The sequence below is a fragment of the Stenella coeruleoalba genome, assembly GCF_951394435.1.
Source record: "Stenella coeruleoalba genome assembly, chromosome: 4".
NCBI lineage: Eukaryota > Metazoa > Chordata > Mammalia > Artiodactyla > Delphinidae > Stenella > Stenella coeruleoalba.
The window spans coordinates 105,335,986-105,352,455 of NC_137149.1; the positions used below are offsets into that span (position 1 = coordinate 105,335,986).

The window sequence follows — 16,470 nt, forward strand, 5'->3', positions numbered from 1 at the left end:
CTTAAGTATGTCGCCAAGTTCATATAACCAAGTGGCAGAGGAAGACTGAAGCTTAACTCCTAGACCAGTGATTAATTGATTTTTTTTTTTTTTTAACAGCATCATAGTCTTCTCTTTGAGCTTCGTAACAGGAAAGCTCAGTATAGAGACCAGCATTCCCTATTTGGGATAGTTGTTGCTTAAAAGATAGGGGTGACAAGAGATCACAACAGACCTTGATAACTGCTAAGTGAGCAAACTAAAAAGTATATCTTTACTGAAAAGAGATTAATGGCACTATCTTCATGTATGACAGAAATAACATTATGTTAGACAAACTAAAGGAACCAAAAGGAGAATCAAAGGTTATCATTCTCTCCTTGCCACATTTTCTTCTCATGGCTCTCAGGATGTCTCACTCTCTTAATTTTCTTTTTATCTCACTTGTCACTTCTCACATTACTTTGCTGGTTCCTCCTCTTCTTCCCAATTTCTTACCTTGGAATTTCTCAGAATCAAGGATTCCATCCTTCATCCTCATGTCTGTTGTATCTAAATTCACTCTTTTAGTGATCTCATCCAAGTTTTGTGGCTTTGACTGTTGTCTGTATCTTAATGGTTCTCAAAATTATCTACAATCAGGACCTCTCTCCTGAACTTTAGATTCTTAAACTCATCTCTCTATTCTAGATCTCCACTTGTATATCTAATCAGCAACCTAACACTTGTCTAAAATCAAACTGATGGTCATCGCCTGGAGTCTTCCCCATCTCATTTGACGGTTACTGCATCCTTTCAATTGCTCAGACCAGAACCTCAGAATATCTTTGACTCCCTCTCTTTTTCTCACACATCACATTAAATGGTTGACAAATCCTTTCTGCTTTACCCTCAAAATAAATCCAGAATCTGACTTCTTCTCACTACTTCACTGCAACTACCTTCCAAGCCACTACCATCCCTCACCTAGATTTCTCTGCAGTGTACTCTCAACAAGTAGTCTGGTCCTTTAAGAACTTAAATCATGTTACTCCTATGCTCAAAACTCTGCAAAACCTCCCCATTTTTCTAAATCTAAAGTCCTTAGAATGGCCTACAGCTGTGCTGTCTATTTTGTTATCCACAATTGAACACTTCAAATGTGGCTAATCCAACCTGAGTGTATTAAATACACATTAGATTTTGAGGACTTAGTACCAGAAAAAGTAAAATATCTCAATTTTTTTACATTGATAACACTTTGGAATGATATATTTGGGGGTATTAGCTGTAATAAAATGTTAACTTTTATTATTAATTAATTTCCCTGATTTCTGTTTCACCTTTTTTTTAATGTGGCTATTAGAAAATTTAAAGTTATGCATGTGGCTTATATTATACCTCCATTGGACAGCACTGGCCTAGGGTCTTCCATATCATTTTGTGCCTACCTTCTTCCACCTCCATTCACCCAGCTTACCACTCTGAGTTCTTCTCCAGCTGCCCTCCTTCTCACTCACTGTGCTGTAGCACATTGGCTGCTTTGTTCCTGAAACACACCAAGAACATTCCTTTGTTGGGAGGACTTTTTCTCCCAAGTGGAGTGGGCCTGGAACACTTTCTCTAGATATTTGCATGACCGACTTTCTCATTTCTTTCAAGCCTTTGCTCAAATGTCACTTTTTTTTTTTTTCTTTTGCGGTATGCGGGCCTCTCACTGTGGTGGCCTCGCACAGGCTCCGGATGCGCAGGCTCAGCGGCCATGGCTCACGGGCCCAGCTGCTCCGCAGCATGTGGGATCTTCCCAGACCGGGGCACGAACCCGTGTCCCCTGCATCGGCAGGCGGACTCTCAACCACTGCGCCACCAGGGAAGCCCCAAATGTCACCTTTTTAAAAGGGCCTACCTTAACCTTCCTATTTAAAACTGCAACCCACTTTCCCCTTGATTCTCAATTCCTTTTACCCAGTGGGTTTCCTCTTACCAGTACCATTTTATGTTTGTTAGTATTGTCCATCCCTAGTAGGATGTAAGCTCCGTGAGGCCAGGGATTTTATTTGTTTTGTTCACTAAATACTTAAAGCAGTGCTAGCACATGTTTCGTTGGCATAATCGTTGTTTAATAAATAAATGAGTGAATGAATACATGGATCTTCAACAAAATGCCACCCCTCTTCCATGTGTTGTAATGAATATTAAAGTAATTTGAATCCAGTTTTTGCTCTCATTAGTTGACATTTCCTTCTTTCATTCAACAGATGTTTATCATGTCTTCATTTGCCAAACACTGTGTTTTGTGTTAGGAACAGAATAGTGAACAAGTTATATACACTCCTTGGCCATGCATGGTACTTATCATCTATTGAAGAGCGGTCATTCATTGTATAATTACTTTTTTAATTACAGTTGTCCTGAGTGCTGTGAAGGAAAAGTACAGGTTGTTATAAGAGTGTATATGAGAGACCTTAATCTATTCTGAGTCTTCAGGGAAGTCTTTTCTGAAGGGGTAGCTTAAGCAGAGTCCCTGAAAGATCATTGGATAGTTACGAATTAGCTATTGGACGGGGGAGTGGGAAGTAGTAGGGGAGAATGTCACAGATGGAGGGAAGATTATATTTGAAAATCTGAAGGTTGTAAAAACCACGGTGTGTTCAAGAAACTGAAAGGATGCCAGTGTATTTGAAGTGTGGCAAGCATGAGAGAGAATGGTGTTAGATGAAGCCCGCTAAATAGGTTAGAAGCAGCTCATGGAGGACCTTTTTAAGAATTTACTTTATTCAGAGAGCAAGGTGAAGCCATCCAAGTGTTGTAAGGGTATGACGAGATTTCGTTTTTAAATCATCCCTCTTATTAGTAGGTGGAAAAGAAATGGAAAGCGCCGAGAGTAGAAGAATAGTTTGGAGTCTGTTGCAGCATTCCATGTAGTAGATGATGGTGGCCTGGACTACAGTGCTTATGGTGGGAAGGCAAAGGCTACATAGATAAGATCTCCTGGGGAAAGTGAGGATTATAGAGTTAGGTTGAGAAACCCTGGGGAACTCTAACCTTTCAGTATCATGTTTAAGAGAATCAGCTAGCAAAGGAGATGGAGTTATTTCCATCTCATTGCCACAGGGTGGGGGTGAGGATAACTTTTGAGAATGAGTGCAGATTCAGTTACGTTCCTAAGTAGTGGAGGAAGTTCTGAGGGCTTCTGTTTTCTCTGAAGTAGCGAGTGAGGTTATTTGCTAAGAGTGTGAGGAGAAGAAATATATTAAAGGAATATAATAAAATACTACAGATAGATAAATTGACTACAGAAGGATTGAAAATACAGATATCATGGCCTAGCAGTGCTATTTAAGTAGTGGTATTTTTGTAGTTTATTTTTTCTTAGTCTATAGCAGTTTGATTTCTGTTGAAAATTTTAATTTCTGGTTGTCATGACTGGGGATTCTAAAAGTAGTGGTTGAGTATTTTATAGCAGGTTGCAATTGATGTATTCAAGAGAATTATTATTTTAAGTATCCTGCCAGGGTTGTGGGGTTCTTGTTTAGTACAATTAGAATTATCTTTTGGAAGTGTTTTCCAAATCTTGAGTGGATAATTGCTCTTCCATCATTTACCATATGTGATTTTTCAAGGTAGCTGGCTTCTTTAAAAATGTGGAAATCTCCTCTTAGACTGTTGCATACCAGCATAGCCACTAAATTTGAGACTCTGGAGGTCAGGAACTGGATCTCATTAGTCTATTTCTCTTCTTTTTCCTAGCCGTTAAAGCCCCGGTTGTGGCTTTTGTGCCGCAGTAATAAACAGGTTTCCTATACTGTCCCAAATGTCGGACCCATATGTTCACAGAATTCACAGTCTTGGTGGTTGTCTTGTATTTCAACTTTGTTTTGGAAGATTAGAATTAGAGATGAAATTGAGTTGTTAGGCATGTGGCTTTGATGACGTTTGAGCTGATGATAAGGAGTAGACCAGGGGAAGATAACGGAGCTGGTGCATCCCTGTCAGATGTAACATTAACTGTAAAGGCCCTGAGTGAGGAATTAACTTGAGGGACTCTAGGGATTCAAGGATCTGAAAGAAGGTTCATAGTGAGCAAGTAAGAGAGTGATATGGAGTGACAGGCAGGGGCCGGCTCACATAGGGCCTGTAAACCACAGTGAGGACTCGGTAGCTCTTCTGCGTGCGCAGTGCCCTGCACTTGGAAGCTTAACTCATGAAATGAATTCATTTGATGTGTAGACAAGTCTTACAGCTTACATGCTATTGGTCTATATAATGAGTGGATTTTAAGATATTAGATTTTAATAGTAATTTTACATGAAAACCTAGTTGTAGAGCGCTAATTTAAAAAGTTGAGTTTAGAGAGTTCCCTCGTTGCCTAGTGGTTAGGATTCTGGGCTTTCACTGCCATGGCCCGGGTTCAGTCCCTGGTCGGGGAACTGACGTCCTGCAAACCACATGGCACAGCCAAAAAAAACCAAAATTGAGTTTAAGCCCAATTAAACAGAAAAGAAAATATAGATGACCAAACATGAAAACATATTCAGCCTAATTCATAAGGAAATTTAAATTAAAACAACTCTGCATACCATCTTTCATCTACTAGGTTGACGAATATCAACGTGTTTGGTAACATACTATGTTGGCATGAGTGTATGGAAACAGGCAACCTTTTCATTGCTGGTTGAAATGTATATGGCACTGTTATTGTAGAGAGCAGTATTTATCAAAATTACAAACGTTCATATCCTTTGACCCAGCAAATTCCCTTCTTGAATTTATCCTATGAATATACTTGTATGTGTGCAAAATGATGTTTGTACAAGGTCATTCACTGCAGCACTGTTTATAATAGCAAAATATTATAAATGAACTAATGGCTGGTCACTGATTATGATACAACCACACAGTGTAGTACTTTTGCAGCTCTGAAGAGATGAAGTCTTTATGAACTGATATGAAATTATTGCTGTAATACATATGTATAAACGTACCTTTGTGAAAGGCATACATGAGATTATATATACACATCTCTTATAAATAATGTGTGTACATCTATATCTAATATATGTGTGAAAATGGGCTCTAATACCTTTACATGAAAAATAAAGGTATAGAACAGTGAGTAGAGTGTGCTACCATTTAATAGAAGAGTAGGGAAATAATATTTCTAGAGAGATGCATAAGAAATTACTAACGTGGGAGGGAAGCTGGGTTTTAGGGGTTGGAGGAAGACTTTACTTTTGTATATTCTTTTGTAACCCTTAAATAAAAACATTTTCCTAGTATTTCTACATACAAAAGATATTTATAACATATAAAGAATAATAACTTAAAATTCTGGATACTTACTAGTAAGCTTAAAAAAATAAAGAACATTATCAATACCTTCAAAGGCCTAAGTGCTTTTGTCTTATTTGATCTGTTTCTTCCCCAGAGGTAAGGCACTTTTCCTGAATTTCTATTTTATCACTCCATTGTTTTTCTGTATAGTTTTTTTTTTTTTTTTTTTGGCGGCATTGGGTCTTCGTTGCTGTGAGCAGGCTTTCTCTAGTTGTGGTGAGCAGGGGCTACTCTTTGTTGCAGTGCGTGGGCTTCTCATTGTGGTGGCTTTCTTGTTGTGGAGCATGGGCTCTAGGTGCATGGGCTTCAGTAGTTGTGGTGCGTGGGCTCAGTAGTTGTGCTTCGGTTCAGTAGTTTTGGTGCATGGGCTTAGTTGCTCCACAGCATGTGGGATCTTCCCAGACCAGGGCTCGAACCCATGTCCCTGTGTTGGAAGGAGAATTCTTAACCACTGTGCCACCAGGGGAGTCCCCTTCTGTATAGTTTTAACACACACACACACACACACGCACACACACACACACACACACACACACACACACACACACATACTCCTAAATACAATATTGATTACTTATGCATGTTTTTGAATTGAAATAATCCCAAATGAATTCTTTTGCCAGTGACATTTTTGCTCAAATTATGTTTGAAAGATCCATCTATATATATGGTATATAGTTTATTCATTTTTACAGTCCTGTAGCTTTCCATTATAGGAATATACCACAAATTATTTATCCATCCTACTGTAGATACACACTTGGGTTCTTTTCTTCAGTTTTGCCATTTCAACGATGTGATGATCATTCTTGTTTCTTAGTACACGTGTGCAGGAGTTCCTCTAGGGTACATGCCCAGTAGAATTGCTGCATCATTGAGGTGTGCATGCCCATCCTCTTTGGGTAATGCCTTATTGTTTTCCAAAATGGTATTCCAATTCATACTCTTAACTGCTATGTGTAAAATTTATCCTTATGTGATATTTTCAGCTATACAGGACTTTTAAAAAAGTTTTGCCAATTTGCTACATGTAAAACAGTGCTACTTAAATTATCTCATCTACAAACTGTTACCTGTCCAAAATAAGATCAAAGCACACTTCATTGAGAAAGTCTTGTGGAAAAAAATTTTGTCAGCTGCACTAAATAATATACTTACTTAGTGATGTGTTTGATTTACATGCTGGGTTAATTTTAATTTGGTAACAGATAGGCTGTAACATGCTCACAGACCACTCTTTAAGTAGCACCGTAAAATGATATGTTACTGTGGTTGAAATTAACATTTACCTGATTACTAATAAGACTGTACTTTTTTTTTTTTTTTTTTTTTTGCGGTACGCGGGCCTCTCACTGTTGTGGCCTCTCCCGTTGCAGAGTACAGGCTCCAGACGCGCAGGCTCAGCGGCCATGGCTCACGGGCCCAGCCGCTCCGCAGCATGTGGGATCTTCCTGGCCCAGGGCACAAACCCATGTCCCCTGCATCGGCAGGCGGACTCTCAACCACTGTGCCACCAGGGAAGCCCAAGACTGTACTTTTTTTATATGTTTATGCATCATTTGTATTTCATTTTCAGTTAGAAGTCTATTCATCTCTTTTGTTTATTTTTCAATTGGGTTGATCTTATATATTCTGGATATTAATCCTTAGTCCAGTATGTATGTTACTATTATAATCTCCCAGTTTTTGGCTTGTCTTTTCACTTTCTTTAAAGTATCTTGGTGTTCTTAACACTAATGTAGTCACTTTTCGGTTACTGCTTTTGGATTTTGTTTGTGAAATTGTTCCCTTCTCAGAGGTCATAAAGATATTTTCCTACATTCTGAAATCCTTTAAGTTTTGCCATTCACATGTAAGTCCTTAGTCCGTCTAGATTTGATTGATTGCATATGTGTGTGTGTGTGTGTGTGTGTGTGTGTGTGGTGTGAAATAGGGATCTAAATATACTCTTTTCCCTGTTGATAATCACTTGTCTTAGCACCACTTATTGAATTCTTTGCACAGTGATTTGCAATAACATCTCTGTCATATTTCAGTATCCATATGTACATGGGCTTGTTGCTGGGCTGTTTATTGTTTCATTAGTCTATTTTTCTTGTGCCAATACCAAAGTGTCTTAATTACCATAGCTTTATAACAAGTCTTGACCTCTGGTAAGACAGTACCCTCCACTTTCTTATCCTTCAGAAGTACCTTGGGCAACTTGAATGTATTATCTATACAAGAAAAAAAAAGACTAAAATTTAAATTAAAAATTCAGGATACGTATTTGTAATCTATAATAATAGAGCTAACATACTTTGAGCCTGAACTAGACTAAGTTAAAAATAAATTAGGACAGAATTCTTCAATTAGATATGTCTACTTGACTTTAGTTTCAAGAAGTACAGTTTCCATTTTTACACTTTTTAAAGATTGTGGTTAACTCACAAATATTGAATATTTTTGTTTTAGAAAACACTGAGAATGTAAAAACTGTGTATGTAGTGATTAATATTTTACATGTTTGTTTTCTTTCAAGTCTTGATACATCAGCAAAGGCATAGTCTTTCCAAGATGGCTTCTCAGACATCTCTTTATCCTTGTTCTGTGTACGTTCTGGTGCCCAACAGACATTTTGCTGCTGCTACAAGGTAAGTTTTTTTGTTTTGTTTTTATTTTTTTAGTTATTTCATCTGCTATCATTTAAATCTTTGATTAAAAAACAATATGCTTGGGGGGCTTTCCTGGTGGCACAGTGTTTGAGGATCTGCCTGCCAGTGCAGGGGACACGGGTTCGAGCCCTGGTCCAGGGAGATCCCACATGCTGCGGAGCAGCTGAGCCCGTGTGCCACAACTACTGAGCCTGAGCTCTAGAGCCCACGTGCCACAACTACTGAAGCCTGCGTGCCTAGAGCCCGTGCGCCGAGGCAGGAGCAGTGGGAGGCCCGCGCACCGCAGCGGGGGGTAGCCCCTGCTCTCTGCAGCTGGAGAGGGCCCGCGAGGCGGCAGGGACCCAACACAGCCAAAAATAAAATAAATAAATTAAAAAAAAAAAGAAATATGCATGTTTTTAAAAAACTGTGAAAATTTATTAGCAGATAATTTTTTCCATGTCTAACAATGAGTTATTCAGTAGCTTGATGAGAATCATAGTATTCGCAATTTTAATTGTGGTTTTAATATTTTAACGTATTGACTTTATGATATACTAAAAAAATAGTTTTTTCATGGCTGATTTTCTGTCAGGATCTGAGACAGGGTAGAGGGGCTTGTGCTTGCTTCTCTCTTCTCTCTTGCCACTCTGAATCTCCTCTCTTCTGCGTGTATGTGCATATACTCATGGTTTGCCAGTGGCATCTCTGACTCTGGTTTTGCTTCTCTCTTGACAATAGGTTCTTTTTCTTGCTTCTTTGTATATCTCAGAATATTTTATTGACTGCTAGATATTTTGTTCGAACAGTTGAGACTAAAGTACATACTATTTATGCCTGGAAATGGGCATGCCTCTTCTGTCACAGTGTTAAGTCAATCCAGTCAAAAGTTGAGCTGGGGTTTGGTTTTGTTACTGCTATGGTTACCACCACCAGCTTCAGATTTCTGTACTGTTACCTTGTGCTTAGGGTGGGGGCTGGGTTGCTGGAAGGTTTTTTTTCTCAGTGTTGCTGTTCCGTGCTCAGTTTTCAACCTTGCCTGTGCAGCTGTGCCTCAGAAGGGGGTCACTCTCCATACTCTTGCTCCTCCCCAAGTAGAAGACTGCTATTGCTTATTACTCAGTGCTTGTCAGGCTGGTGATGGGTGCAGAAGGGATTCTGTGTTTTCCAAGTTCAGCCGTTGTCTTAAGTAGGCCCACTGTTGCTGGTCCTTGGGCATGAGGTTTTCTCAGTATTTCTCTCCCTCCCCCCATGGTATGTATCTATTGCAGGTCTTGTGCCGTAGTGCCTGGACCCTTCCATAGCTTTATTGGTAGATGATACTGCACTCAGGACTATTTCCTGCCCCACCCCTGAGGATAAAAGTTTTAGTGTTTTTTCTTCTTTCTAGTGTTTTTTTCTTCTTTTATTTCCGTACATACAGTGGGTGTTTACCTGTGCCCTAGAGGGCTTCAGGGTTACTTGCCTTTCCGGCTGTAGTAGCTGATCTTCTCCATACTGCACCCTTGAAGGAGGCTCCCTAGTCCCCTGGCCTGCTCCCGTCTTTCCCGGGAGCATCTGGTGGAGGTCTGTGGAAAAGGCCCACGCAGTAAGTGTGAACTCCCCTTGTGTCTGGATCTCTCAGGGGGTTTATACGTTAGTGCTAAAAGTTTAGCTGATTTTTTTTCCTTCCTGCTTGCCTTCCTCTTATTCTCTGCTACAGGTGAGACCCTCCTGGCTGTATGCATATGGAGTGGGGTTGTGGGGAGATTTCAGACCTGTTTGGTTGCCCTACGATCTCAGCTCTGTGATGCATTCAAGAAAAGTTGTGATTTTATCTGACTCTGTCATTGTTAATGCTCTTTCCAGCTTTTATTTGTATTGACAGGCTTTATTCTGTCAGTTTTTACATTTTAGGTATAAGCAGAACTTCTGCATTTATTTTATTTTATTTATTTATTTATTTATTTGGTTGCTTGGGGTCTTAGTTGTGGCAGGTGGGCTCATTAGTTGTGGCACTTGAACTTTTAGTTGCAGCATGTGTGTGGGATCTAGTTCCCTGATCAGGGGTTAAACCTGGGCCCCCTGCATTGGGAGCGCGGAGTCCTATTCACTGCGCCACCAGGAAGTCCCTGCATTTAAGTTTAATGAATAAACCAGCATCAAAGGTGGGTGTTTGTGATTTTATTTATGTGATTACACTGAGAAGTAAGAATTCCTAACATTGGCATTCCATTAATAGTTATATGCCCTAGGCATTTTCTCTTTAGTTCTGTTCAGTTCAGTTTAGTTTGACTGAGGTTGTGTACCCTCCTACCTCCACCCCAATTCCTCAAAGTAAAGGCTTCTTCAGCCTTAAAAGGACTTGGATCTCTGGGGTCACAGATCTTCAAGGATCTTGAAGTGAGCTTTATTATAGCACTGATTTTTTTCTTATCTTGTTTTATTTGGGTATGACCGTGGAATTATTTTTTCCTTTCATTCTCTTGGACGTAGGAGACAGGTGAAGCAGGGAGAAAGTTATTACCTGAAAACAGTCTCTTATTACTCATTTAATCTGTGTGGTTTAGTTACCCAGGTAACTACAGCTAAATTCTGTTCTCTCTAATTCAGACTGCCAGGTGTTTCTCCCTCACCTTCCCCAAAACCTTTCTAATATGATTATTTTATTCTCTGAGAATAATAGTATTTAAGTTCTCCTGATAGGGCCTTACATAATTGCATGAACAACAGAGTTCTTCTGGATGTGATTCTTATGAATAAAGGCAGACAATTTTTGGAGTGTCATGGAAAACAACAGGTGGTGGGCTTATAAAATTAATTATTATTGACAGATTTTATTCAATTGCAGTTTTTTATTAATTTTGGAAGACAGTATTTTCCTTAAAGTCCTATTTGCTCTGTGTTATAATGATGTACTTTATTTTTCTTTTTACTAAAATAGTGTTCTGTTTGTAACTTAATATTTTCACTGAACCGTCTCAAATATTTTGTGAAACAAGGTCTAAAGTATAAATAAGTAAACTGCTGTATATCCCAACCCAGTCTCATTATGTATCAGACTTATATTGGGTTTTGCAAATATTTATTACTTTAAAAATCATATTTTAGCCTCTGGGGACTTCATATTACTAATTGCAAATTAAATGGACAGGTTCAGTCATGGTTAAAAATATAGTGGTGAAATCAGCATTTACATAAAGTAAATCTGTAGGTTACAGTTACAATATTTATTCCTTTGTTAATCTTAGAGAGTTTATTACTAAAACAGGCTCTCTAGGCTCCTTCTTCTATTGGCCTCACTGCTCTTTTACTAAATATAAAATGTGATTTCTCCAGTTTGGAAGGTTTCAGGATTTTGTGGTGTACTCCCAAATACCATTGGGGCATGTCGCATCATCCACCCAGGCACCTACTTAGACTTGTCAGCAGTCCAGTGGTAGGACACCTGTGTCCCATTAAATATGAGCACTGTAATTATCTGCTATTTGGTCAAATTGCTTATTAGTTGGGAGGATACTCTTATTAGCTATGGTAATAAGGATTCATCCAGTGCTATAAGTGACAGTGGAATTATATGTTGGATTGGTTTTTGAGGTTCTTTTTTAAAATATCATTTTACTGTCATCCATTTCTTTTGCATAAATTTTCTAGGACCCCATATTGGTTTTCTGTTGCTGCTGTAACAAATTACCACAAACCTTGTGGCTTAAAACAACTCAAGTTTATTATCTTGCAGTTCCGTAGGTCAGAATTCTGACATGGATCTCACTGGACTAAAATCAAGGAGTCATCAGAGCTTCGTTCCTTTCTGGAGGCTCTAGGGGAGAATCTGTTTCCTTGCATTCCCAGGTCGAGAGGCTACCCATATTCCTTGGCTCATGGCTCCCCTTTCCTCTGTCTTCAAAGCTAGGAATGGCATATTGAGTCCCTTTCATGCTCAGATTTCTCCTGTCTCTTCCCATCTCTATCAGATGCGGATGAGAAAGGGGAAAGTTTCTCTGCTTTCAAGGACTGTGTGATTTGGGCCCACCTGGGTAGTCCAGGATAATCTCCCCATCTCAAGTTCTTTAACCTTAATCCCATCTGCAGAGTCCTTTTTGCCAGGTAGAGACGGACATCTTTGGGAAGCCATTATTGTGTCTACCTTAGAACCCAGACATCTTTCTAAAATATTATTTCACTAATTTAAAACTTTTATGGTTAAAAGATTAAAGGTGTGACTTGAATGAATGCTGAGAAAATATATCATCTCTAGCTCTGACTTCTTAACTTCAAACTCTTACCTGTAATTTTCTGTTGAACATATTTTCTTAGTTTGGAAGCATCTTGTTAGCATTTGCTATGTAACAAACTCCTTTATAATTAATTATCATTGCCCACACATCTCTGGGTGGGCTGAGCTAAGCTAGGTTTGGATGGGTGTCTCTGATGACCTTGGCTGGGCTTGCTGTGCCTCCATGAGTCCGCTGCAGGTCAGCTGAGAATTGTCCAATCTAAGGGCTCTGTGGGGCAGCTGTGTTTCACACTTCTCGCCTCCTCCCACCTTGGGCTACCCCGGTCCTGTTCTTATGAAAATGGCAGAAATACAAACTTACAAGTGGAAACAGATGAAGCCTCTTATGCCTTAAGCTTAGAGCATAGAAACTGTCACTTTTGCTTTATTCTATTGGTCTACTAGTCACATGACCAAATCAAGGCACTGAGAAATATACTCCACCCTTTTAATTGGGAGGAACTGCAGAGTCACTTAGCAGAGGAACTTGAATAGAGAGAGAGGGTAAGGAATTGGGGCCAGTGATGCAACTAACCCCACACTCAAACTCTGTTTACCCAAACTGAACTCATCTCTGTGACTACCTTCCTCATAAGAAACCTGTTCTGCTTTCTTTATTTCTGGTTTTAGTTAATGATACTACTCTAGTCACCCAAGCCAGAACCCTACGAAGTATTCTAGAGTCTTCTCTTTCCCCTTTCCCTCTCTTCAATATTTACCTTGTAAAATATCTCTGTAATCTGTCCAGCCTATTACCATCACTGCTCTGGTTCAGGCTGTCATACCTCCTTAAGAAGAGAGGGAGCGAGTTGTCTCTTAATTGTCTCCAATCTAGCTTCCGTCAAATCCATCCCTTATATTGCAGCCAGAATACTCTACCTGGAATACAGATCCCACTCCTGTTCAGTGGCTTCTCATTGCTTCTAGAGGAGGCTCTCTGTGATCTAGATCTGCCAGCCTCATGTGCTGCTGTTTCCTGCCTTTTGCTTTACCTTTAGTTCAGGAGTCAGCAAAATATGGCCAGTGGGCCAAAAAATCTGGCCTGCCATCTATTTTTGTACAGTTCATGAGCTGAGAATGTTTTTCACATTTTTAAGTGATTGGGAAAAAAAGGGAAAAAAGGAACAGTATTTTGTGACACATGAAAATTATAAAATTTAAACCAGTGTTCATAAATAAAGTTTTATTGGAACGGAGATACACTCATTCATTTTTGAATTGGCTGTGGCTGCTTTCACATTACAATGGCAGAGTTGAGTCATTGAGACAAGAGACCGTAAAATATTTGCTCTCTGATCCCTTACAGAAAAAGTTTACCAACCCCTGCTCTAGTCAGCTAGAACTTATAATAGCTCCCCTTATGTACCATTCTGTTTATCATGCCTCAGTACTTTTATTACATTGTTTCTTTGCCTGGATAACTCTATAGCTTTATTGCTATATAATTTACATACCAAACAATTCACCCATATAAAGTGTACAATTCAGTGGTCTTTGGTATATTCACAGCATTGTGCAACCATCACCACAGTCAGTTTTAGAACATGTTCATTATCTTCCCGCAAAACCTCATGCCCATTAGCAGTCGCTCCCCATTTCCTTAACCCTCTCCCCTGGCCCTAGACAACCACCAAATCTACTTTCAGTTTCTATAGATGTGCCCATTCTTGATATTTACTATAAATGGAACCATACAACATGTGGTGCTTTTGTGACTGGCTTCTTTCACTTGGCATAATGTGTTTAAGGTTTATACAAATTATAGCATGTATCAGTGCTTCATTTCCTTTCATTGCCTATTAATATTCTGCTGTATGAATATACCACATTTTGTGTATCCATTCATCAGTTGATGGACATCTGGGTTGTTTTACTTTTTGACTCTTTTGAGTAATGCTGCTATGAATATTTGTGTACAAGTGTTTGTGTGGTCATATATTTTCATTTCTCTTGGGTATATATCTGGGCTAATTCTTCCTTATCCTTCAGGAATTGATTTTGGGGTCATCTCTTTCAGAACTCTTCCCTTCCTCCTAGGCAGGGTTAATGTCTTTTCCCTATGGCCCTGATAACATTCTCAAAGTATTTACCACATCATATTGAAATTATCTCTTTGCATGTCTGTCTCCTCTAAGTTTCTGGAGAGCAACATCAATGCCTTATCCAACTTTGTATCAATTGCAAACAGTTCAAAAGTTCACTTAATATTTGTTGCACTAGAAAAACTATAAAATAATCTATGCTTTTGAATTAAAATAAACTTTATCTTTTGTCTTTTTTTGGTCTAATGTACATTGCCTTTTTTTTTTTTTTTTTTTTTTTTTTGCGGTATGTGGGGTTCTCACTGTTGTGGCCTCTCCCATTGCGGAGCACAGGCTCCGGACGCGCAGGCTCAGCGGCCATGGCTCACGGGCCCAGCCGCTCCGCGGCATGTGGGATCTTCGCGGACCGGGGTTACGAACCCATGTCCCCTGCATCAGCAGGTGGACTCTCAACCACTGCGCCACCAGGGAAGCCCCACTGCCTTTTTTTTTAAGTCTCTTGGACTACATATTGAGATAACTGATCTTGAATTTTTTTTTTTAAGGCCTGCAAAGAAAACAAAAAAAGGTGCCAAAGAAAAAGCATCGGATGAGAAAAAAGATGAGATAGAAAAAATAAAGTCATATCCCTTTATGGAAGGTGAACCTGAAGATGATGTCTACCTAAAACGCTTATATCCAAGGCAGATATACGAGGTTGAGAAAGCTATTCACTTACTTAAGAAATTTCAAGTTCTGGACTTTACTAATCCAAAGCAAGGTGTCTATCTTGATTTGACACTGGATATGACACTGGGGAAGAAGGTATGTAGACTCAATTAAAATTTATTTGTGAACAGTGGTTGAAAGAATTGCCGTTTCTTCATTTAAACAATTTTTGTCTCCTGTAATAATTTTTAGAAAATCTTGTGCTCTTTCTGAACTTTAGGTTGAAAAATATGTTTGTTTGTCTTAATTTTCCAAATATAAGATAAAATGTTGAATGTACTCTGCAGAGTTGATGAACATATATCTCCTCTTCATCTGAAAGTCACTGGTATAAATTTCAGTAAAAGTAGTGTTAAAATTAATTGAGGTATTGCTGTAACTTTGAAAAATGACTTAGGCTGCCTGGGTATGTTGTTCCTTCTCTGTAAATGAGGACTTTGGATTAGCTTAGTAGCCTTCAGATGTGTTCCTTAGAATCCTAAAGTTGAGAGTAAGTTTGGGTGGAGTTCCAAGCCCCTTACTCTCATCTCAGCCAGAACCTTTCTACTTTGTCTGTTTATATATTGCAGTTCCATGGAAGACTTGTTTATAAAATTCTGAAAGTGGGAAAAACACTAGATTAGATTTGAGGTCCATTACAGCTCTAAATTTTATAAGCTTCTCACTTAAGTCTGAGTTTTTTGGAGATGATATTTTAATTTTTACTCCGAGAATGTCTTTTTTGGGTCCATCTAGAAGGTATATCGTTTTGAATACAATTTAACAACCTCAACGACAACAATTAATTGAGCACGTAGAAGGAGGCAGTACAGCATAGTGCTTAAGAGCATAGGCTCTGGAGTCGGGTTACAGTACAGGCCAGAATCCTGGCATCACCAGTTACCTGCGCTTTAAGCTTCTGGTTTAACCTCTCTAAATCTCAGTTTTTTCCTCTCTTTATAAAGGGGGATAAAATGCTTATTAGTTCATTTGGTTATAGTGAGGATTAAATGAGATGATAGTGAAGGATTTGGTAAGAGTTTAATAATAACGATCAACATTTACTGGAAACTTTCTGTGTACCAGCCACAGTGCTAAATGCTTTGCATGCATTTGCTCATTTAATTCTATAATAATCTCAGAAGAGGAAGCTGAGACACAGAAAGTGAAGTAACTTGCTCAAGGTCACAGAGTAGGGGGTGGAGTTAGGATTTGAACCAAGGTCTGTCTCATTTCTTAGTTCTTATTTATTATAGTTCATACCAGCCCTGTTGTAATTTTATTTTATACCATAGTGTTACTGTTCTTTTATTTTAAATTGTTGTACTGTCCAAGATAATCACTTTCTCAGTCAACCATTAATGTAGTTTATAACGAAGTCTTGTATGACCACAGGTTTCATTTCATAAATGGAAGCCGCTTGTAAACTAATAACATTGGAAGGGTACAGTTGTTTTCCTGAGACATTTTTTGTTATTGATAGAGTGCTTGTAAAACAAGCCAGCATTCCCCCAGGGGATGCTATTGTGATTGCTTGCCATTGAAAAATTTACTGAAGTCA

General features: G+C 38.9%; 1 protein-coding gene across 5 annotated transcripts in view; it reads left to right on the forward strand.

Moving 5' to 3' along the window:
- Positions 1–16,470, forward strand: part of MRPL1 (mitochondrial ribosomal protein L1) — a 101,155-nt gene that overhangs the window by 34,995 nt on the left and 49,690 nt on the right. For all 5 annotated transcript variants that reach the window (XR_013828091.1, XM_079919785.1, XM_079919786.1 and 2 more), the window contains 2 exons: positions 7,814–7,925; positions 14,768–15,026. Coding sequence is in view for 4 of the 5 variants with exons in the window: in XM_079919785.1 (XP_079775911.1) it covers positions 7,814–7,925; positions 14,768–15,026 (371 nt within the window). In the remaining variant the exon portion in view is untranslated. The remainder of the gene's footprint in view (positions 1–7,813; positions 7,926–14,767; positions 15,027–16,470) is intronic.